Below are 23,387 nucleotides of genomic sequence, written 5' to 3'. Positions count from 1 at the left end.
TTTTTAATTTTTAATCTTATTTTAATTTTTCAAAGTAAAAAAATCAAACCATTTATATATTTTTTAAATCCATTTCAGATTTTGCTACAGTGTCAAAGGAGATTAAGGAATAATAAAAATCATATTGATTTGAGGTAATGTAATCAAATTTCAAGTCACTAAACAATGTAACTAAGTTACATTATGTCAATATATAAATACTTGACGTACGGATCTGTGTGTGCTCGAGCACAGCATATAACTAAATAATAAACAAAACGTTTCTGTATAGTATAATTTTCATTTTAAATGTTTTTAATAATACAAAAAGACATATAATAACTTTAAACCATAATACATAATAAAATAACATATTATCATCTACATCATAATATTACATTTCAAAAGAATATTAATTGATATATTGATAGTATTCCAATTGCTTTCAAATATTCCATTTAAAAATTAAATAAGTCTTATTTTATATACAGGTATATATATATAAAAAATAATAATTTATATTAATTGAAATTAAAAATTTTACAATTTTTTAAATTAAAAATAATTAATTATCAATTAATTAATATGGTTTGATTACATTATATTTAAGTTTAATAATAAACAAATATAATTTAATCTATTAGTAACAAGATACTACCTTATAGGTTATATATTTTGTTATGAAAAATGTAAAGAATTTTGATTTTAAATCACTAACACAAGGTAGGTAGTTAAAAAAAAATGTTTCTCGTACACATAAAAGTAACTTATAGTATGTATGTAACAACTAAATGTTTTTTACTGAATGCAATGAGTAAGTAATTTAATAATATATAAAATATATATATTGGCCATAAAATTATCCAACAAATAAGAACAATTAAATGATTTTTAAATAATTATTGAACTAAAATTATATTAAAAGTATACAAAAATGATTAGTAAAATATTATATCATATTCTTAAAAAAAAAAAAATCATAATACAATACTAATCAATTAAAATATTCAATCAAGACAAAAATTACCCTTGCAATATATAAAAAAAGAAAAAGAAAAGTAAAGGTACAGCTGTTCATAGTAGAATTTTGACTAGCTAAGCACACATAGAAATTATTTTAAAATAATATAACAGACTGTGGAATGTGACAACATTTTATGTTTAAGTACGATAAAAGATAAAATGTAATTAAAACAGTTTCTAGCATAAAAAAACCAGTTATAAGTGGTAGTTTTAGAGATTAAAAAGTTGGTTTTTTAAAGTTATCTAACCCACAATTTTGGCGTGTTTACTAATTTCTAGTTACAATTGCATTTTAATTTATGTCCTTTCTTACAATACAAACATTGATGTCATAATAAAAATAACAGTAATGAAATATAATATGAAAAAAAAATATAACTCAGTCAATAAGGTGGTATGAAAATAAATTCAAATTGGATTTTATATTGGTATAAATAATTAAACTATTACAAAATGAAAACTTGTTTTATATAATATTTTGTACAGATACATTTATGTATAATAATCCTACCAGTCAATCAAAATGATCTTATACTATAAAACTAATAAAGATACTTATTTATATATATACATTTTAGCATGTTTTATTTGGGATCAGTCTAAATTGTCTAGTACAAATAATATTTATGTACAATGGTAATAATAAATTTATTTTAATAAATAATCAATATAATCCATTTCTGATCTATTTTTTATTTTACTTATTTAATGTAGTTGTATTTGTAAATAATAAAAAAATGTAAAAGCTTGTAATGTTTGTTTGTTATTTAAGTTATTATTCAGTTTTTTTACTCGCATAGGTTCTTGGGCTTTACAGTCTTTAATGAACCATTTAACAACACATTAACTGCGCAATTGTTATCAAAATAATTATATTATCTGTTTTATCAGGGTATACAATCAAAACTTTTGAACATGAAAAATATTACTCACATAATTTGAAGGGAGAAATTAAGACTGAACACAATATATCTGAATACAAGACAACAAAAGTCCTGATTACAAGTATTAAACAGATCTGATCAAAGAAAAACATACAAAATAAAATATACCTATGGTCTTTATAAAATATTTCTTTCATATTTTACAATTCCCATTAAGATATAAAAAGATTTTTTATTAGATTAGCTGACAATATTAATAAATGATCACAGCCTATTTGTTTTTGTTTTAATTCATTTTGTTATTTTAAAATGTAATTACTATTCTAAAGTACGATAATAATAAGTTATTCATTTGAACTATAATTGTTAATTTTTTTTTTAATTATCACCTTTTGCTTGTCAATTTTTCATTTATTTTGGTTATAAATATAACAGAACATAAAATTATCATAATTTCAATAACGAGTATCGTATTACTTGCAGTAAATTATTCATTACACTGCAGATGTAGGATTTAATGAAGGTAGATCTAATGATGACATGATGGAATTTGGATCTGAAACCAAATGTGCATTGAGGCTTGTCTGGAAAAAAAAAAATTTTGTATAAATATATTAAAGTATTTATTTTTAAATTTAAACGATTTGTACTCGATTCAACACTTACAATTGTTCCAGGACGAGCCCAAGTGTACACATATCCATTTTGACAAGCAGCTACAAAACAATCCTCCCGAAAAATTAAAGCTGTCAATCGATCATGAGCAATTTTCTTACATATTAATGGTTCAAGTCGTGGACACTGATCAAAACGTGGACAAGCAGTAGTACCAATCAATCGCATAGGGTCTTGAGTTTGTTTTTGTACATTATTAGCATTAACATTATGTTTCACATTATTCATAACACCGTTTTGTTTAGATATCACAGGAAGCGGTGACACTAATGTTACATGATGTAATATGTCGTCAGTAATGTCCCATAAACACATTTGTGTGTCATGCCCTACTGAACCTAGTCTGTAGTATCCTGGTATACATGGTTCCATGGACGGCGGTGTACTTGTGTATGGATCAAACGCCACCACACTAACCCAACTATGATGTCCTTGACCACGGGCTATGACTCTATTCTCAGAAATACTATAAACTGTAACCAAATCATCTTCTCCTCCGACCACTATGTATCTAAAAATAATATTTATTCAGTATTATTATACTTATTAGTTAATTCTATACACAAACAACATTAAAATAAAATGATGTATTTTTAAAAATAATTGAAATTGTTCTATTTTTACTGGGTTAGGTACTATTACTATGGTATTATATCGGTATTGTCTAGAATAGACCAAAAACATTTTGTTTATAATTTGGAGTGAAATTTCTAAAGATATTATGTGTGGATTGCATAAACATTCTGTAGCGACTTATCTGTAAATAAAGCTGGGTATTGCTTGAACACAAAAGTTTACTGGCTCTGTAATTTATTTGTTATTTTACCTGTATCTTACAAGTTAAATTTTGGTATGGTAATTTTACAGAACTGATAACAAAATTTATCAGTTAGTTTTATCAAATAAAATATGGTTTAATTTATTCAATAACGTTAGTTAACATTAATTTACAATTGTTTTATGCAACATTCCATATAGCAGAGCCAATACAATTTTTCTGACTTAATATTTTAATTTATCAATATATAATATGTAATATTTTATTTACCGACTATCAGGTGACCAACAAACACAAAGAAATCCACCAAAATAGCTTCGAGCCATTCCAATCAGTTCCATTTTATCATAATGGAATACTCGGAGAAATCCATCTTGGGAAACAACTGCTAAGTAAAGACTACATGGAGAAAATGCAAACTCATTAATGCTGTTGTAGTCGCCGCCAATTAACCATCGATACATTGGATTTCGCGTGCTTTTTGTTTTACATGTATGTACTGTATAACCTTCACCAGATTTCACTTGTTGATAACTTGGCGTTGTTGTACCACATGTAAATGTTTCGTTATACAAATATAACTGACCACTAGCATGTGATGCAAGGAATAAATGTTTTGAATTTGGTACCCATTTGACACATGTGACTTTCGTTTTATCAATGATTTTCTAGAAGAAAAAATAATACAGTATAAATTATTTAAGAGGATTTTATACTCACATAAATAGTCTGTCTTGCTAACATATAATATAAACAATTTAACATTCAAAAGAATCCATTTCACTGTTATTTTTAATATTAGAGTAAATTATATGTATACCTAGCATTTTATTATTATTATCAAATTTAAAGGTAAAAATATTACCAAAAAACCATTTGAGGTGTCCTAGGAAGCATAACAATCTTTAAATTTGAACATAGGTAAACTCAGTCTAATATTAAAATAATCAAGTAAAATGGATTCTTCTAAACATACAATTTGTTACACAATACATAAGAAGACAATACACACATGTGTATGCATATTAATGACCTATTAGTGCAACATTCAAGGGACCACACTGTTTGGTCCAATTAACTATAGGTTGTATAAAACATGATACACAAAAAAGATAGGAAATTCAGCTGGGACTAAAGATTTTATTGTCGAGTTTCATGAACAATCACTAAACATTTAACTCGACATTTAATGAATCAATATTGAGCTAATAGTCCTTAAACCATGATTGGTCTATTAAATTTTATTGAACCATCAAATTAATCAATTTGTCATACAACTTGGTATAAGTTTATTAACTGGTGACTTATTAAACACATTCTACTGTGCCACTATACAAAATAGCCAATTTAAACTCTACATACCATATAATAACACTAGTACTTAAAAATATGTGAAATATAATATTCAAATTAACTAAAAAAGTATATTGCTTACCTCTTCATTAAATAATACGCTAACATCTTTTCTAACAGGGTCAATTAGCTGTAACAATCCTGTTGAAAACCCCACAATTAATGGTAGTGAGTCTTCAGTTGTTGCAGTTGAATTGAAGTCATGGCATGTAGGACTTATTCCTTTATATAATTTCTTATCTATGGGTTTAGTTAAATCTGCTCCCTGTAAATAATACAAAACAAAAAATTAAATATATATATATATATTATATATTTTTTTTAATTATAATAATTTATTCATGTTAAATAGTAGAACCTATACTAGAAAAGTTGTGCCTATATGATTGTTTGAACTGACTTGAAAATATATTTAAAATTAAGGACTATCTGAATGTCGAGCTTTTGCTAACCACAATGAACGAAATCAGACAAGCTCTTAGATAACATAAAAAAAAATTGGAGTCTTAAGGACATCCGTGAGACATCTTAAACCTCGACGTAGAGCTACCTATACTATACGCCTGACTGTAACGAGTGAAACGGAACTGAGATCGCTCACCTTTTTCGTTCCTTTGTAGTAGAAAACGTACAGCTCCCGTCCGATATTGAAGCACATGCGGTCATTGTTGCCGTTGGTATCCGACGACGAGTAGCCGACAAACGACACGTGCACGGACGTGTTGGTCTGCACGTTGTAGCCGATGCGGTTCGGCCGGGAGTACGTGGCCAACGTCAGCAGCTTGTAAACGCCCTCCCTGGTGACGAACTGCGTCTTGAGCTGCTCCTTGCCACAGCCGTCCAAGCTCATGGACATGATGCACGACGAACCGTAACCGTCGGCCGCCGCGTTCATACCGGTCGGGCGTCTGTCACATCTCGGCCGGTCAGCTGCGGAACACACAGAATACGCTGTCGATCACGACCGGGCGCGACAAGACGCGAACGTCGACGACGAAAACGCGTGGCACATCGCGGCTGGGCGATCTGTCGATCACGGACGGATGGCACCTGTTTTATCGAACAACTATCGCGCGGTCGTCTCTCGACTTGTCACGTCGTCCCGGGCAGACCGTCAACTACGACCGTCGGACAGAGCACAACATTGTCTCGGGCACCGGGCGGCTTTCGCGACGATACTGGCCGCGTTGTATCACTGCGATCGACGGCGAAGGAACAATAATCGTAGTGTTATTGTTGTTGTCAATCATCACCGGTGAAAATATTACGAGCAATGTGATTGATGATAAAAGATACACGAAATAGCCCCGAATTCATTACCATGATAAAGTTGTGTTATTATCATGGGATTGTACTTGGTACTTACGGATGAAAAACTCATCGTCGGCGGCGGCGGAGACGACGTCGAGTCGCGTTATCAGCTGCAGCTCCTCGACATGTCGACATATTCGGGATTACAGATAGGACGATAGGGGAACTGACTGCACAGAACGCAGTCCTGACTGTCAATAGGTCAAGTGATAACAAAATGAAAAATAAACAATATATATTATTTTTCACAGATCGTGAGGCTGCGGTTATTGAACACGACTCGGAGATAATAATATACTTGATTCGGCTGGAGGGTTTAGAGAGGGCTCGTCCATGAAAATTATATTAAATTTATTATCGACATGCATGTCCATTTATAACGTAACTAATATAATAGGTAACGTAAGACTCGAAAGAGCATACCGGGTTGTTTCGAAATTATCAACATTATCGCAGACCACAAAATAATAATTCTACGATCTATGGTTAAGGAATTACGTTTTGAGAACGCTAGAATAGCTGCTGCACCAGCACAGGACGTCGTGTATCATTGTAAATTTGTATTTTTTTTTTTATAACATGTATCTCTTGGACGTATATAACCCAACGTTTCAACGGATATAGAAGATGACTGATGATGACGATGTGTTTATAATATAGTACACCGGCAAGTGGCAACTCGGAAGTCATAATCTTTTTTCTATTTCATAATCAACTAATTCGCGACATTCGCGCACATAAATATTAATTTCGTGAATTAGTCGTCTATTCATCTATTTGGCCGGCAGCGGCGGTGTTGGTACCACTGCTACGATCAGTATCACGTTATCCCAAGCTTTGAGATTTATCACGAGTTCATTGATAACATTTGGCGTGTGTTCAGTCTGAACTCCGAGCTGAGTGTTGTGTGCTCGTCTAAAGCGACTTTACGCTAATGACTTGTATTTTTGACAACGACGACTCGACGTACGAATCAAACAATTTATTATTTTATATTTGACTGCCAACGATGAGTTTTTCACAAGTAAGTTCCATAGTTAATAATTATTCTACCTTTTTTTACTATAGATTAACATTTTTTACAAATTGTAGAAAGTCGGCAGTAGCAATATTGCTTACATGTCACCCATGGTAAATACAAAAGAATTCTCGTTAAGAGTACCCAAGTGAGTATTATACAGCTATAAATGTTTATTTATTTTTTCTATGCATACAAGTACAATTATCAATTTTGTATATGTAAACCTTGTTAGTGTTTTTATAATTTGTAAGTATCCTCTAATTGCTAGATTATATGTTTTAAAATTATTATTTTAGTTTAAACGATCATCCTTATTAAATAAATCATTTTAATAACCCCAAAAACATATTGTAACTTGATTTATGTACATGTTAAATTATTAAATATTATGTACATTTTAGATAAGATTATTTTTTGTTATCAATGTGTTACAAAGCCATAAAAAATTAACTCTAACAATTTTTGTCAAGTCCATTAATTACAATGAATGATCCTTAAGCCCAAAAAAACTAATAACTACTGAGTAATATGTTCTTCATATATTTAAAAAAAAAAATTAATAATTATTAATTAATAAACAATGGATGATTAATACCTATATCTTTTCTAAACATAAAGTACCTAAATATTTAAAATTAATATTATTAATTTAAGTACTTGCATACAAAATTATAAAACCTATTGTTAGCAATAAACAGTACATATGTCAATAAATAATACATGAACAGTCATAAGTATGATAAAAAAAAATTGAAATATTAAAATAAGTGAAGAATATTCATCTGACACTATTACTATAATAATAATAATAAAAAAAATAAAAAATAAATTTTGTTTTATCTGAATATCTGATAATGTTTTTTTTCTTCATTCCCAATAAATATTCCAACTATAATCTGCCATAGATGTTGTGTTTAAAGTCAATTATAAAGTTGTTATACTGGGATTACTAACAAATAAAAATGTATTTTAAATAAAATTAAAGGTGTCATTATGTGATCATTATAAATCGTAACTTATGTAAAAAAAAGTTTCTTCTTAGTTATTACAGTAGGTAATTTTCTGCAATTTTTTTTGATATTTTTATTTTATTCATATTACATATCATACCTTCCACCTTATTAATATTTAACATAGGAAAATGTATATCCAATACTTACAATTTTGTCTTGTTAATTTAAATATTAGAATTAATTGGTCTATACTCTATTCGGAATGAGATCGTACCTCAGGCGGCAACCAGTTTTTGTCGAGCGGAAGTCAGACAACACCCGTTTGTCCATCCTACCGAGTCAACTATCTGCAGGCCTGCTGTGTAGTAAAGCCACACCCATGCGCACAAGCTGGCCGCCAAGATACAATCTCATTCTGAATAGAATATAGTATTCATGCGTTACTTAAAAATGAATTGGTTTATTATCCATATTGCATGCCAAAAAAATTAATATAAATTGGAATGTCCAAATTCCATGCCATCTCTTAGAAGGGTCTGTCTAAATTAAATTCCACCTCATAAAGGATTTTATCCAAATTGCATGCCCTGCATAATTTTGCTGAATAAAGTAATTATTTAACTTACTTTTCCACTAAAAGAATAGGCTTTTCTTACATTTAAATAAAATATACAAATATGGGAGAAGTTGACACTGTGAATATTATTTACTTATCTACAAATAAAATTGTCATCACTGAACTTATACATTTTTCTTTATCGAATATTTTTTGACGTCTATAATTTAAATTTGAACTACGCATTTTCACATATACAGTGGCCGCCGCTTATAAAACTTATGGATATAAAGTTCTGCTTATTAGTTTCAAAATCGTCTGGAACAATATGGATGTATTCAAATACATTATAAAAAATTCGGTTATAAGACTCAAATTTTGTAAAAAAAAATGGTAAAAAATAAACATTATTGGTTATTTCTAGTTTTGATTTATTCTTTATAATGTTTGAATGTACAACAAATTTTATCGCGTTTCACATGTTCACAATTATTGTAATATGATAATATGAGTACGAGAAATATATTTTCAGAATATTAGTTTATAACTCAAAATAAACCAAAATTACAAATTGTTTTCATAAACAGTATATACATTTTTATAATTTTTTATTAATGTATAATTATTTGTATAATATGTATTATAATTTAAATTTTTTTATCAGAATTTTTAAATTCATTCAATAATAAGTATGTAATATATAATTTTATGTATTAAAGTAATTTAAATTAAATCAAAATATGTAGTAAAATAAAATACATAAATATGTAATTAAATTTTTTTTTCCCCACTTTGCCTAAAAGATTCATTCGATTATAAGACTCACTTTGTGCTGGTCCCAAAGTGAGTTTTATAAGCAGCGTCCACTGTATATCACACTGTACTTGCTTTAAAATATTGACTAATTGAAATATACTAGGACTTAGAGAATAAAACATGATATTCAGTTTGGAATGGAATGATTCATAAACATTAGTTGTACGCATTGTAGAATTAGAAAATTTAACCCAACTTAATAGTGGAAATAAACTGTTAGCCATAAAATAAGTCACAAAATTATGTATGTATATGAGTTGAATTGCCTAATCAGAAAGTTTAAGCTATGCACTTAAGTGCATGATAAATGAACTTGTGGGTAGTATGGGTGGCATGCAATTCGGGCAGACTCCTTCAAGAGATGGCATGAACTTTGTACCTTTATTTTTTTTTACATGCAATTGGGTTGCAACCAAAATGAATATATTATTGTAAAAACCCAGCAAGAAAACACAGATAATATTCTTACCTATAAATTTGATAACAGGTTAATTCACTCTAGTTTTAAACATAAAATTAGAACAGATTTTCTACATTCATATTTTTATTTTACATTATTTAAAATAAAATATATATAATTCAATGCTTTTATCCGTTATAACCAATTATATAGTTTATATGTGTAACAGTACTAATATCATGAAAAAAAAACAATTACTTATTAACATCACATACCTAATTTAACAAATTGTATTTATATTAATTTATAGAACATCTGATGTAAAATATCAGATGATGAAATTTAATAGTAACTTAAACATTGACTTTGACAAGTGGTCTCATGCCAAAATGGAAAGAGACACGAATAAAGTAGATGGAAAAATTGCAGAAGAAGATATGCCTAAGTACCTATCAAATGTTTTTTTTTATATATAATATCATGATGCTATAAATTTTGATGTTTAATTTATATTAGATTTGGGGCTGGAAGTGAATTTGGTCGTGAAGCTAGACAAGAAGCAAGGAAAAGAAGATATGGAGGTAATAAAAAAGTATCAGAATCTAGTCCTTGGACATTGAAAGTTGGTGGGAAAAAGTATGTCTTTTTTTTTAATTTATTTATATGATAATACATAATTGGTTATTTTAGATTTAGAGGTGTACGTGAAGGTGGAATTACTGACAATTCTTCATATTACTTGTTTACTCACGGTGAAGATGGTATAATCATTGCACATAAACTAGAAGAATGGTATAACTTTCAACCAGTACAACGTTACAAAACATTAACTTCTGAAGAAGCAGAAGAAGAATTTGGAAGGTATTAGATTAGAAAATTATAAGTTAATTAATATATATTACAATTATATAAATAAAAAAATACATAGGCGCAATAAAGTTTTGAATCATTTTACTCTCATGGTACAAAAGAGGCTTAAAAATGAAGAAGAGGAAGAAATTGATGAAGATGATAAAACTAAAGGGAAAAAAACAGCAAAAAGTCGTAAAAGCAAAGGTTTGAAAAACTTAACTACTATTTAGATATATTAATTGCTATTATTGATATATTTTGGTCAATTTTATATTAGAACTCAAAATATCTGAAATGGAAGAATGGGAGGAAAGTGAAGAAGATGAGTCTGAAGAAGAAGAACAGGACGAGGAAAAAATTGAAAAGAAAAAGAAACAAAAACGTAAGGCAATCTTCATTTGATAAAAATTTATAATTTACCTATGTATCCTGTGTAATCAATTATTTTAATATCAGAAATTTAGAATTTTCACAATGTTTCAGAAATCTAAAAACTTAAATATTCATTATTGTTACATTTTTATTTAATAATAAATAACTTAAAAAAAGATATTTTTATGAAAAATAGCAATTTTATTTTGATAAATGTTTGTAATATAACAATAGTTGCTTGTTTATGATTTTCAAAATATAATCATGAAATTATTATTTTATAGAAAAAAGCAAAGTCAAAGCTAAACCAAAAAAAAAGTCAAAAGGGTCTGATGAATCAGCAACTGAAGAAAGTGATGATGGTGATGAAGAGGGCAGAGAGTTGGATTATATATCAGATTCTTCAGACGAGTAATTATTTTGCTATGTTGCAGTATTTTTTACATTGTAAATCTAAAATTTATAATTTTTTCTATAGTGTATCAGATGATGAAGCTAAAGTTACTAAAGAAATGCAGGGAGTGTCAGAAGAAAAGGCATTAAAAAGTCTATTGACATCAGATGAAGACGAAGATGAAGACGCAGAGAAAAAGGAAGAAAATAAGGATGAGCAAAATAACACTGATGTGGAAGAAGAAGATAAGATCAAAAAAGAGGAAAATAAACCTAAACAATCTTCACCGAATAAGAAAAAAAAGAAAATCACTGACAAAAAATCTAAAAAAGAATCAGGTAATTAATTTATTTGATATCAAGTATTTTATCAAATTTAATTTGTAAGCTTATACAAAAAGTCAAATAGCTTATTGTCATATATTTTTTATTTTTTATTTGAAGATTCAGACAGTGATAGTTCTGTAGATAGTTCAGATATAGACAGTGAGCCAATTAGTAGAAAAAGACCATTTAGTCTAGATGGAATGAAGAATAATGGTGGTGATCTCATTGGTTTGTCAGGCGATTCATCTAATCAAAGGTAATATTAACATTTTGTATTGCATACCATACTGTTAACTAAAACTTATATTTTCATTTTAGTATGGAGCCTACCCAGAAAAAAGCTAAAGTTGATTTTTCACCAGTTACTATGTCTGATACTCATGGAATAACTGAGGAGGCTGTTCGTAGATATTTATCACGAAAACCAATAACTACTACTCAACTTGTGACTAAATTTAAGAATCGTTCTAATTTAAGCTCTGAACAATTGGTTAGGATTATAGCATTGTTATTAAAGAGGATCAATCCCGAAAAGAAAATGATAAAGAACAAAATGTACTTGTCATTAAAACACTAAAAGTCCTAACCAAAATCATATTAAATTTTACAATTTTTTTTTTTTTTTTGTACTTAAATTACTTAAATTGTGCACTCACGCCATATCACATGTCTTGTAGTCAAAAAACCACCTGTTTTAGTGATTTAATTTGACTACCTGTGTATAGTTTGATGGTTGATCGTATTATCTTAAATTGTGATTCATAGTTAAACTTTTTTTTATTGTTAATTTATTTTTATCATAATTTTAACTTGGTTAAAAAAACATCTCAAAAAATTTGTTTACTCAATAAGTAACTATAATATTTAAATCTGTATTTGTTTTCATATTTTAAATATTATGTAGGCATGTAGCATAGTAAATTTATTTACTGTGTTCAAATTTGTTGTTAAATTAATGATCATAAAAGTGAACTGTGAAACATAAATTGTGTTATGTACTTGAAAAACGAATACATGAAAGTAATATTAATATAACGTTCTTTTATGTAATAATAATATTTTATAATAAAGAAGGCAAATATTGATTATTATATCCTGTTAATATATTTTTTTTATATTTTGTCAAAATGCAAATTCTAAATAATTTTTTTTTCTCCTTGTGTATATTAAAATATTATTTGTTATTTGTAAGCTGAGTTATAATTAGATTTTTAAATAAGTACAGATAATTTTTTTTATTGAATTTAAACAAATAAATAATAACAATGAGTATAATAAGTAAATATTTTATTAAATTATATTTAATAAAAAATTATTTTATCAAAAATACCCAATATTTTAAATAAAAGAAATTTTACAATATATTGGTACTCTTATAATAATTTTTGTAATTTACATTATATGTACCTAAACTTGTTAGTCAGTAGTCACTGCCAACTATTGACAGTTAAAAACCTATTTTTGATACCAAGAAAAGTATAAAAGTATCTTTTGAATGTTTATTGCTTATACTTTTTTATTTCCAATTAATTTGTTTACAAAACATACCTAATCACTGTAAACCGTGCTTATGGCAACTGTACAATCTTGTCTACACATTTTAATACTAGCATTGGCAATATGGTTGTAACTATAGTTGGGCATTCTCATTTACTATTACAAAATATCCTAATGCAACTAGTTCAATAATAAATTATGAGTAACATATTAATATTGTTATCATAGTCTTTCCTATTTCACTAACACAATGTTCTTTTTAATTATCCTATTGCCTATTACAGTTCTTTGAGGTTATCAATAAAAATAAATAAATTTACAGAGCTTCATGAGGTAAAAAAAATTGGAATTTAGTTTATGAATATTTATTAGATGTTGCAATATTTGAAGGTAATATGTTTAATTGTTTTTATTATACTACATTTTTGTAAAGCATTATTTAGAAGAATAAAGACACTACACTCACGTAGTCATGTATAACACAAACTATATCTTACAAATGTACGACATACCTTATTTGTGTTAAACAGTTCCAATTTTGTTGCTTTGTGTAAAAACCTTAATAATAGAGTGAATTAACCTATTATCGAACTTAAAAGTAAAAATATTATTTATGGTTTCATATGAATTTTATACAATGTTTGAATTTTTTTTATGTTATACATACATAAATTAGGTATTACAATTTAAAATATTAGAAAATAAAAATCAAAAAGTATTTGGAACTGCCGACATAAAATTTCTTATGCTGTATATTGGTGGAATTGAGACAACTATGTGTTTGTGTTATACTCTTTAAGCATTGACTATGGCTTGGATTTAAATGTAAATAGAGATTACAGAATGTACCATATTTTACAAGTATTAAATAGATAATATAATTTATTTTTACATGTTGTAATCTTATATTTATAAATAAATAAGAATATAATATAGTAAAAACTCTTATTTTTAACAAAAATATAAACACATAAATATGTACTTAATTAATTTTCATGTGAATGCATGATGCTTAATGTTTAATTTTATTAAAAGATAATTTGTTGATGGTACTACAATTTAACTTTAAATACTTAGTGATGTACATAATTACATAATATGCATTAAAATCAATATATAATTGTCATTATTATCAAAGTTGGGTAGGTATTTATTTGTTATTGCTGAGTACTGACTACTGACAATATTCTGTCATCAATAAATTAATAATACTTAATATTTTGAATTATTATTTACTACACTGCTTCAACATTTTGCAAGTATATAAACTATTCAAAAATCTATAACTACAAAAATATATTTTAATTTTCAAATGTTATTGAAATGTGTATAAAATATATTTATTTATGTTTTGAATTTTTAAATTTTGAAATATAAAAACAATTATCTGATTTATAGTAATGACTAGTAATTGATAATGTATTGAAATATTTGAAATAATACTACATTAATATTAATATATTGTAATTTATAATATTATGGACCTATTAAAACATGCCTAGGGTACCTACATAGGTATCGAATTTCAATTTATTATAACTTAATAGCTACTATATTATATTACTCTATGAAAATTTTTTATAATTATTGTTTGATAATATTACCTATAACTATAACTATATTTTTGTTAAAGTTAGTTCTATATTAGGGGCTCCGTTTGGAGTGACTGCAGAGTGTAAATTGGTGACCCAATTTTATTATATAAATAAACACTTACAATTTAAAATATATAATGAATTATATAGTAATTATGTAATTATTTACTGAAAAAGCTTAAACATGAAATGTAAATTTATCAATATTGATTCTATTTGTTGGTGAAATATCATTTTCATATGTTGACGTTTTATTTTGTAATTATTGTAGTACCTACCATTTTTTTAAATTAATTATGTACATACATTTATAAGTACCTACATGTATCATACATTCAAAAAGCAAAAATCAAAACATAAAGAATTTTCATTTATAATTTTAATTCATAAAATATTAAGTATACAACACTTCAACTGCATAAATGCTCCGCTAAATAAAATATATGCAAATTGCCTATTATAGTTTTCTATTTATGTTGATAAAAAAATTGTACGCCTGGACAAAAATGTTGTGCAAGGTTTCAAGTGAGTTTTTCTTATACTTATAAGTAATAAAAAAAAAATTTAGAATAAAATCAAACTATAAACTTTAAAGTTCAAATATTGATAAAATTGAATATTAACGGAAAATAAATTTTTCTTATAATATAATTACTTATAGGTACTTACTTAACATTTTACCATTACATATTCTATTTTTATTTTCTATACACAATGGAATTTTTAATTTTTAATTATTTTAATTAGTTTACAACAATTTATAAGACAAAAATTAAATAAAAATTCATAAAATGTGTTCAAAATTATTTAAATAACAATATTTACTAAAAATATCGAAAAAATAACCAATAAAAAAGTAAAAACTACTCAAAAGGGCCAAAAATGGCATAAAAAATCAAAAATTCTAAATAATAGTTACAAAATTAAATTTGTTTGTAGTGTTGATACCTAATTCAAACTTTGTACTGAGAAAGTTTTGTTTTTTATAAAAACCTAATATTGTTAATAAGTATAGCCGACTAGCTGTACATGTAAATATGTAAATTATTATACAAATTCACTATTCTATATATTAATCAGAATTATTAAAGACCTGCTACTTATTTTTTAATATTAAAATATGCAATATTTTTGGAAAAATTTAATTTAATCTACCGTATTATACTAATAAAAAAAATGCTTAAATGAATAAGTAAATTAGTTCCTTTCAGAATCGTATTTTGTATACGACGGTTTATTATTGAACTCGAGTCTCAAATTCAATATTCACGGACTCGCGGTATTACAATATATATATAACCTGTCCAACGATGTGGTATTTACTAATATTATAATATTATATTTATATATTATACATGAACCATGATGTACACATAGGCGTGAGCACGGGGCTCGTCCGGCTCGACTGGAATATTTTTAGGGGCATAGTAAAATTTCAAATTTGTGTATATTATATTTGACTTTATCATTATATTCGTATATTCGTATATTTCGTATTATACCTATCGCCTATGGGAAATAAGAAAATTAATTTATCAATTATTACATAATTACACATTTTTATATTACCTACTAATAGATAATTAGATATAAAAAATGCATTGGTATGTATTAATATAATATGTAATTTTATTTTTAACTTAAAAAATATACAAGTACTTATGCCTAGCACATTAATGTCGTATGCACATTGCACATACAACTTGATTCTATTTGCATAGGAATATACATGTACACAATTTTAAATTTACAATTATTACAATTATGTTGTAATATATTATATTACAGTATGTTAATGTGTCAAAAAATTTAGGGGCACTGTTCAAGTGTTGGGGCATTAATTCTTCCAGGCTGGACCGGAAATTAAAGTCTGCGCACGCCTATGGATGTACATGTAACAGAGTGACTTCCGTAATTCCTCGTTTTTTTGCTACAGATTATTATTCTCTCGGCAAATAAGTGTTATAAATTATAATTTATAATAATATACATGATAATATGATATTATGTTTAAAATAACAGTAGATGATTATATTTTAGGTGGCAATACTAATATATATTATATACATATATCATATATCATAAACAGTGCTCGATTTGGGGGGAGGACGCAGAGGAACAGAGTACTCCAACTAATTTTTCAAAAATTTTAGTATACCCCTACTTTTATTTTTAAGGGAAACGCAGGGGACACTGCTTCGTCTGCATCATTCTTAATTTTTATCAAAATGCACGTGAAAACATCATAATAATTTTTCTTACCATAGATTTAATAATTATTAAGATATTTATTATTATTATTTTACTAATTATCTTAAATCATCACTACAAATTGTGCTACAAAATATTTGTTCTAATTACTATTACATCCTAGAATATACGTCTTATGATAAATTATGGAACTATTTAAATAAATAGTTAAAATTAATTGTTTTTATTTAGTTAGTTTTGAGTTTGTTATAATATTAGTTATAACTAGAATATACAATCATAGGCGTGCGCAGACTTTAATTTCCTGTCCAGCCTAGAAGAATTAATACCCCAACACTTGAACAGTGCCCCTAAATTTTTTGACACATTAACATACTGTAATATAATATATTACAACATAATTGTAATAATTGTAAATTTAAAATTGTGTACATGTATATTCCTATGCAAATAGAATCAAGTTGTATGTGCAATGTGCATACGACACTAATGTGCTAGGCATAAGTACTTGTATATTTTTTAAGTTAAAAATAAAATTACATATTATATTAATAAATACCAATGCATTTTTTATATCTAATTATCTATTAGTAGGTAATATAAAAATGTGTAATTATGTAATAATTGATAAATTAATTTTCTTATTTCCCATAGGCGATAGGCCATTGTCTATACTATAGAGTATAGACTCTTTAGTACTTCTTCAGTCATACTAGGTACATATTTTGACATTTAATGCACAATGTTTTAGTCAGATAAATAAATCAATAAAAATTATGTGGTTGTACACAAATATTTTTATTTTATTTCACTATTAGGACAAATACAATTTTCATGATCTCCAAGAATATAATGATAAAGTCAAATATAATATACATAAATTTGAAATTTTACTATGCCCCTAAAAAAATTTCAGTCAAGCCGGGGCTCGTCCGGCTCGCCCCGTGCGCACGCCTATGTATACAATATAATATTTACAGTAATTTTTTTTTAGTTTAATTACTTATAAATATTTTTCATATGATTTAAAGAGGGGTATAAGAAGTGCAGGGGCGTAGACCCCACGGCTTAGTAACGTTTAACAAGTGATGGGGACGCTTTTTTTTTTAAAGTTAACAGAGTCCCCCTACTTTAATTTTGCCAAGTCGAGCACTGATCATATATGTATATTATATTATTATGTATATAGTGCCTATATTATGATTAATGATACATTTTACTACTTATTTTGGTGTTGTCAATGATTTGAATGTTATTTTCCTTGAATCGTCGATATTATTATTTATTATATTATATTATTCAAATTTTATTAAAAATGATATCATAATACGATGTATTTATTGTGTGTATATGGTTACAATATTTTACTGCTTCGCATTGTTCATTCGTTCAAATCATAAAATAATAATAATGTATAATATATATTTATTCTATAAATATTATGATATTAATTATTTATAATGACCTTTAAACACCAAAAGGTCATCTTCATAAACAATAAATATAAATAAAATATATGTTTACTTATATAATACAGATTAATGAGATTATAATATATTATTATTATATATCATTGTATCAATACCGATATAGAAATATGACTGACATATTCACATAAGTATATCTACTTAATATGTATTAAAAAGTATTAAACATGTATTTTTTATTTTATAATAATTTTTTACAACATTTTCAATTAAGTATGTCAACGTTATTTTTTTAATAAAAAATAAATGTATAACTTAATAATAGGTATTGTGTTAATAAGGTTTATTAAAAAAAATCCTGGTATCTTTTGAATTTTGATCACGCCCGGCATTTGATAGGTAATTAAAAAAATGTCATGCGGTTAGGGTAATCATATTAATGTGCCTGAATGATAAATTAAGTAGGTATAGTTATTACCTGTAGGATTACGCAAATTGATCATCATCTCGTAATGCTTGTATGGGTCTTCAAACAAAAAAAAAACCCAAACACGTTTTAATTATTAAAGTACAAACCACACAGACTGCACAGATATTGTTTTTAAATATTTATCGTAAAAAACTTAAGATGCATAATATATCAACAACCAACTCGTCATTCACGTCACGTAATATAATATATAATATTTTCCTTAACATATTTTGATATAAACCAAATTAAACAATCGGTAATCGCGTTTTACCACAATTTACAATCATGCCCATATAATATTGTTTAGTAGTAAACTATTCTGCGTAAGTGATTTATGAGTACTGTTCATATCATATTATTATGTTTCATTATACGTAAAAACATATATTTTATCATCAGTTAGCTTAGATACGAGCTTAATGGAAATATTAATTGCTAATGTTTATTTAAGATTTATATAACACGATAACCGGTATCGATTTAGTGTGAATTTCTTCGTTAAATAGGTACTTAGAAACAGCGAGATATTAGTCTGTGTTGTTAACTATAGTTTCCTAATTTCGTCGATGAAAGCCATTCAAAATTATTTTATTGTTTTTTCTATTCAATAGTAATGGGAGATTTATTTACCTTTCTATATAGTTGATTTTTCAAAATATTTATTGATGTCCGTAAAAATAATAATTAAATGATTTTTAGTATAGTCAGATTTTTTTGTGGGCTTTATGTTTTTATACAAAAGAATAAATTATTTATAAATTACACATTTACGCCGTGTCCTTCTACATGAGTGGGGCGAGTGCGATTTCTATTCTGACCATGCTGTTCTGCCGTAGTGCGGTTCGTCCGATGCGGCGAAATATAATATTATTATTTATAATACTATTCGTATAAATACACGACTAATCAAATAAACTTATATTAAAAAAAATTAACTTGTTGAAACTTTTTAACTAATTAGTTTATTTTCAAATTATTAATTAACATAAGAACTTAAGAAGACGTTATACCTTATACATATATACCCGCATGTGTTACATGTCTTACTAACGTACATCATAGCAAATTTGCGTTCAGTTGAACATATTTTATAATGTTAGCTTTATTAATTTATTATTTGATTCTTTGTAGCTTGTTAGTGACGGTCTAATCAGTGTTGTGAATAGTGATATTATATCGCACCAATAGGCAATTTTGCAATAGTAATCTAAAAAGTAGGTCAATTTTATGATTTAATTTCTTGATAGGTAATCTTAATTTCTTGGAACATTTGGTTTACACTACCCTAATACATTTTTTTTTGGTAAATTAGACGTCATAACTGAATAAATAATATTAATATATAAATATATAATATGTTTATTGACATATTTTATTTTTAATAGTGTTCTAAATACTTATTAAATGTGTCTATTCAATTTTTTATTATTTTGTACATGATTTGTTTTCAATTTTCTAATAAAAGTGCCTATTATTACAAATATGATAGTGTGAATTCTGAATATTTTAACTATGGTCTTTGAATGAACCTATAGCATTAGGTAAAACGTGAAATACTTCAATAAACATATGTATAAAATGTAGCCCCCTCAATAAGAAAATTGAATGTACGCCACTGCCTGTCTCATCATATCAAGATTGTAGGGCTATACGATGGTATACCATAATTCATGAAAAAAAAGTTTTACCACATTTTACATTAGGACAATCTAATTTTGGTGATTCTCAAAGAATCTACGTGGGCTACCGGCCGGCGGCTACCGCCATCGGAGTTCAATAAAACTATTAGAAAATTTTTCAAAAAAATAAAACTATAGGAAATCAAAAATAGGACACATATTTGTTAATTCGGAACTTCGAAAAATATTCACAAGTATCACCTTCGTCGTCGTGGCGTCATCGTTATATAATATACATATATGTATATATCGTGTCTACACGCGGCATTCGTTAATGAATTTTCATTATCAAAAATAAGCATTAGTTTTGAATGTTTTTATGTAAAAATTATAAAATCATTAATATTTTTAGATGGTGACCTGATACGCAGTAATACACTGTTGGTTTATTTTCTATAAGGACTGTTAAACTTAAAATATTACACTCGTCAAAACCATATTCAAGTGAGCTATCAAACCATTTTTTACAAAGATTATTATTCTATCATTTTGATTTCGTTTTCGTTTTCTTAACAAAAAATACGTATTATAACCAAAAATTGAGTATACATAAAATTGCAAATTCATTACTAATATAAATATTACAGTATAAACCAATTAGAAAAATATACTAAATTAATTTTAATCAAAAACCAATACTACGTAGTTATCACAGACGCATATACAATATACGTCCGTGGCAGTTATAGTTATTACATTTTGTATATTGTCAATAAAAAGTTTACCGTCATTTTCGTGTTTAAATTTATTATAGCTAATCGAGTTTTGATTTATTGTATAACGTATGTAATATTCATTTATATATATAGTTATTAGTCGTTACTATTTTGTAACAATCATTGAATTACTCTTGCGTATAAGTTAGTGATAATGTATTAATGCCATGATATTTAATACTTGAAAAACTGCTGAATTGAATGAACATAATTAATTATTATATTATTTTAGTGTTAACTTTGTTATTGTAGATAGCTATCGTTACTGTGTACGTACTACTACTACTACTACTACTACTAGGTACCTACTTATAAGTTATGTATATTTCTTCTGTAACACTATCAATAAAAAAAAAAAAAAATAGATAAATAATTATTATGTATTATTTTAAACGAGAGAATGGGAAGAATCTGAATAACTAAATAAAAACTTGGGAAAACGTTTAATGTATTGTATCGTCTTGTTGTTTTTTTTTTTACGTATTACGGTAGGTAATGGGCAGATACACGATAAATATGCGACGAGTACCGACGTACACACTTAAACGCTTTTATACATTTACTAGTTATATTGTGTAATTACGATGTAAGGTACACTGTACAGAAACGGTAGCTCACATAAAATATGAATGTGCGTTATATACTAACACATAACATCATCACTATCAGAGATTTAGAATTCGTCAACGACGTACGTAACCGTGAACGTATGTGTTAAACGATAGTGATACGCATAGGTCATGATTTGACAAGTGTTATATTTCACGCATTAGAAGCCCGACCAGAAGGTCGAGCAATTTAAAAAATTACATTTCAATGTACACTCCTTTGAGTGCTCCCCTCCACGGAAATCTTTAGTAAAAGGCGAAAGATTTTTTCGACTTGAAGGGGAACCGGAGTTGCCGCCTGTTGCGCGTTCGGTTCCCTATATACGATCGGCCGGGTCGCGAAGCCGTGCACTTTGCTGGTGTTCGCACCGCACCGGTGCCCCAGACGCGGACGCAAGTGGTTCGGGCCGGCGCGAGTCCGGACCGCGACCAGTGCAAGCTTTTTACTTTGTCGTGACGGCCGACCGCCGCACCCGGTGGATTCGACCGGTCCGGAACGCTCGACGACCGCTTCGTAACCGCGTCCGTAAACGACCGTGCCCGCGCACGACATCTGTCGGCCGTCAGATGAAACGCCCGACGAGCGGACGCGAACACGACGACGCGCGACGACAAACGGCGTGTACTCGTAGTCGAAATCTCGCGGACGCGTTGTTCGCCAGGCGCGCTGAAACGGTCCATCGCTAAATCGCTTACATTACGATATTGTGTGTACAGCCGCGTCGTCGGTCGGCGCTGACTCGCGGGGTGGTCTACGTCCAAGTCGGAGCGTACCGTGCGGCACAATGTCGTTTTACACGGTACTTTATTACTTACTATTAAATACTTATTGAGAGGACGCTATGCCCACATGTGTTGTCTCTGTCTTATACACGCGTGACATAGTTAAAAACTGTTTTGCGCGGGACAACTTTACTCCCTCGATATTTTGATCAAAACAACCAAAATTATAAATCGCACTGGGAAGTACTTTACCCGTGTCGTGGCGTTTTAATATTTTTTTGTTTTGATAACATGAATGCAATCAAACTTATCGTTTTGAGAACTCTAGGTTTTTTTTCTCATTTAATTATTAAAAATTATTGGTTACCACTATCAAAGAAACGCTACAACACAGGTAAGGTTCTTCTCAATGCGATTTAAAATGTTGGTAATTTTGAAATAAATACCGAGGGAGTAAAGTTGTCCCGCGCAAAACCGTTTGTAACCGTGTTACGCGTGTATAAGACAGAGACAACAACACACGGCGGGTATAGCGTCCTCTTAATGTCTGTAACGCCTGAAATCTGTTTGTCGAACAGGTCCGGTAAATTGTAAATACGCACCGATGATAATACTACTACGTTCGTGCCTGGCTTGTGTTTACTGCGCTGACGACGTTTCTGATGATAAATTGCTTTTAATATCATTTTCGGTGACCAGTAAAGTAACTCTTTTGTTACCGATAAATCGGTATGAATTAGATAAACATTCGGATGAAACTGTTGTC

At 27.9% G+C, this 23,387-nt stretch overlaps 2 protein-coding genes and 1 non-coding gene across 3 annotated transcripts; 1 reads left to right on the top strand and 2 right to left on the bottom strand.

The window, feature by feature from the left end:
* Nucleotides 1-2,220: 2,220 nt before the first annotated feature.
* On the bottom strand, nt 2,221-19,677 carry LOC113555463 (WD repeat-containing protein 20). Its single transcript, XM_026959769.1, has 7 exons — nt 19,659-19,677; nt 18,902-18,949; nt 5,294-5,622; nt 4,775-4,957; nt 3,610-4,007; nt 2,553-3,072; nt 2,221-2,470 (listed from the first exon to the last, which is right to left on the bottom strand). The coding sequence occupies exons 1-7, from the start codon at nt 19,660-19,662 to the stop codon at nt 2,381-2,383; spliced, it is 1,572 nt and encodes a 523-aa protein (XP_026815570.1). The 5' UTR covers nt 19,663-19,677; the 3' UTR covers nt 2,221-2,380.
* Nucleotides 6,889-12,766, top strand: LOC113555464 (general transcription factor IIF subunit 1-like). Its single transcript, XM_026959770.1, has 11 exons — nt 6,889-7,027; nt 7,096-7,169; nt 10,060-10,194; nt 10,266-10,385; nt 10,440-10,610; nt 10,678-10,805; nt 10,879-10,983; nt 11,258-11,384; nt 11,452-11,705; nt 11,811-11,949; nt 12,012-12,766. The coding sequence occupies exons 1-11, from the start codon at nt 7,013-7,015 to the stop codon at nt 12,268-12,270; spliced, it is 1,527 nt and encodes a 508-aa protein (XP_026815571.1). The 5' UTR covers nt 6,889-7,012; the 3' UTR covers nt 12,271-12,766.
* Nucleotides 19,678-22,064: 2,387 nt separating the features above from the next.
* Nucleotides 22,065-22,191, bottom strand: LOC113559516. The gene has a single exon (XR_003406015.1). It is a non-coding gene; the product is annotated as a U5 spliceosomal RNA (small nuclear RNA).
* Nucleotides 22,192-23,387: the final 1,196 nt, after the last annotated feature.

The sequence above is a fragment of the Rhopalosiphum maidis genome, chromosome 3 (genome assembly GCF_003676215.2).
Source record: "Rhopalosiphum maidis isolate BTI-1 chromosome 3, ASM367621v3, whole genome shotgun sequence".
In the NCBI taxonomy this organism is placed as follows: Eukaryota; Metazoa; Arthropoda; class Insecta; order Hemiptera; family Aphididae; genus Rhopalosiphum; species Rhopalosiphum maidis.
This window is presented reverse-complemented; position numbering and strand designations above follow the sequence as displayed.

Coding starts and splice junctions, on each gene's coding strand:
- LOC113555464 (XM_026959770.1), top strand. Junction 10,386..10,439: donor TTGAAAGTTGGTGGGAAAAA/GTATGTCTTTTT, acceptor TGGTTATTTTAG/ATTTAGAGGTGTACGTGAAG. Junction 11,385..11,451: donor ATATCAGATTCTTCAGACGA/GTAATTATTTTG, acceptor TTTTTTCTATAG/TGTATCAGATGATGAAGCTA.
- LOC113555463 (XM_026959769.1), bottom strand. Junction 5,623..18,901: donor CAATTTGCGTAATCCTACAG/GTAATAACTATA, acceptor TGTGTTCCGCAG/CTGACCGGCCGAGATGTGAC. Junction 4,958..5,293: donor ACTACAAAGGAACGAAAAAG/GTGAGCGATCTC, acceptor TATTATTTACAG/GGAGCAGATTTAACTAAACC.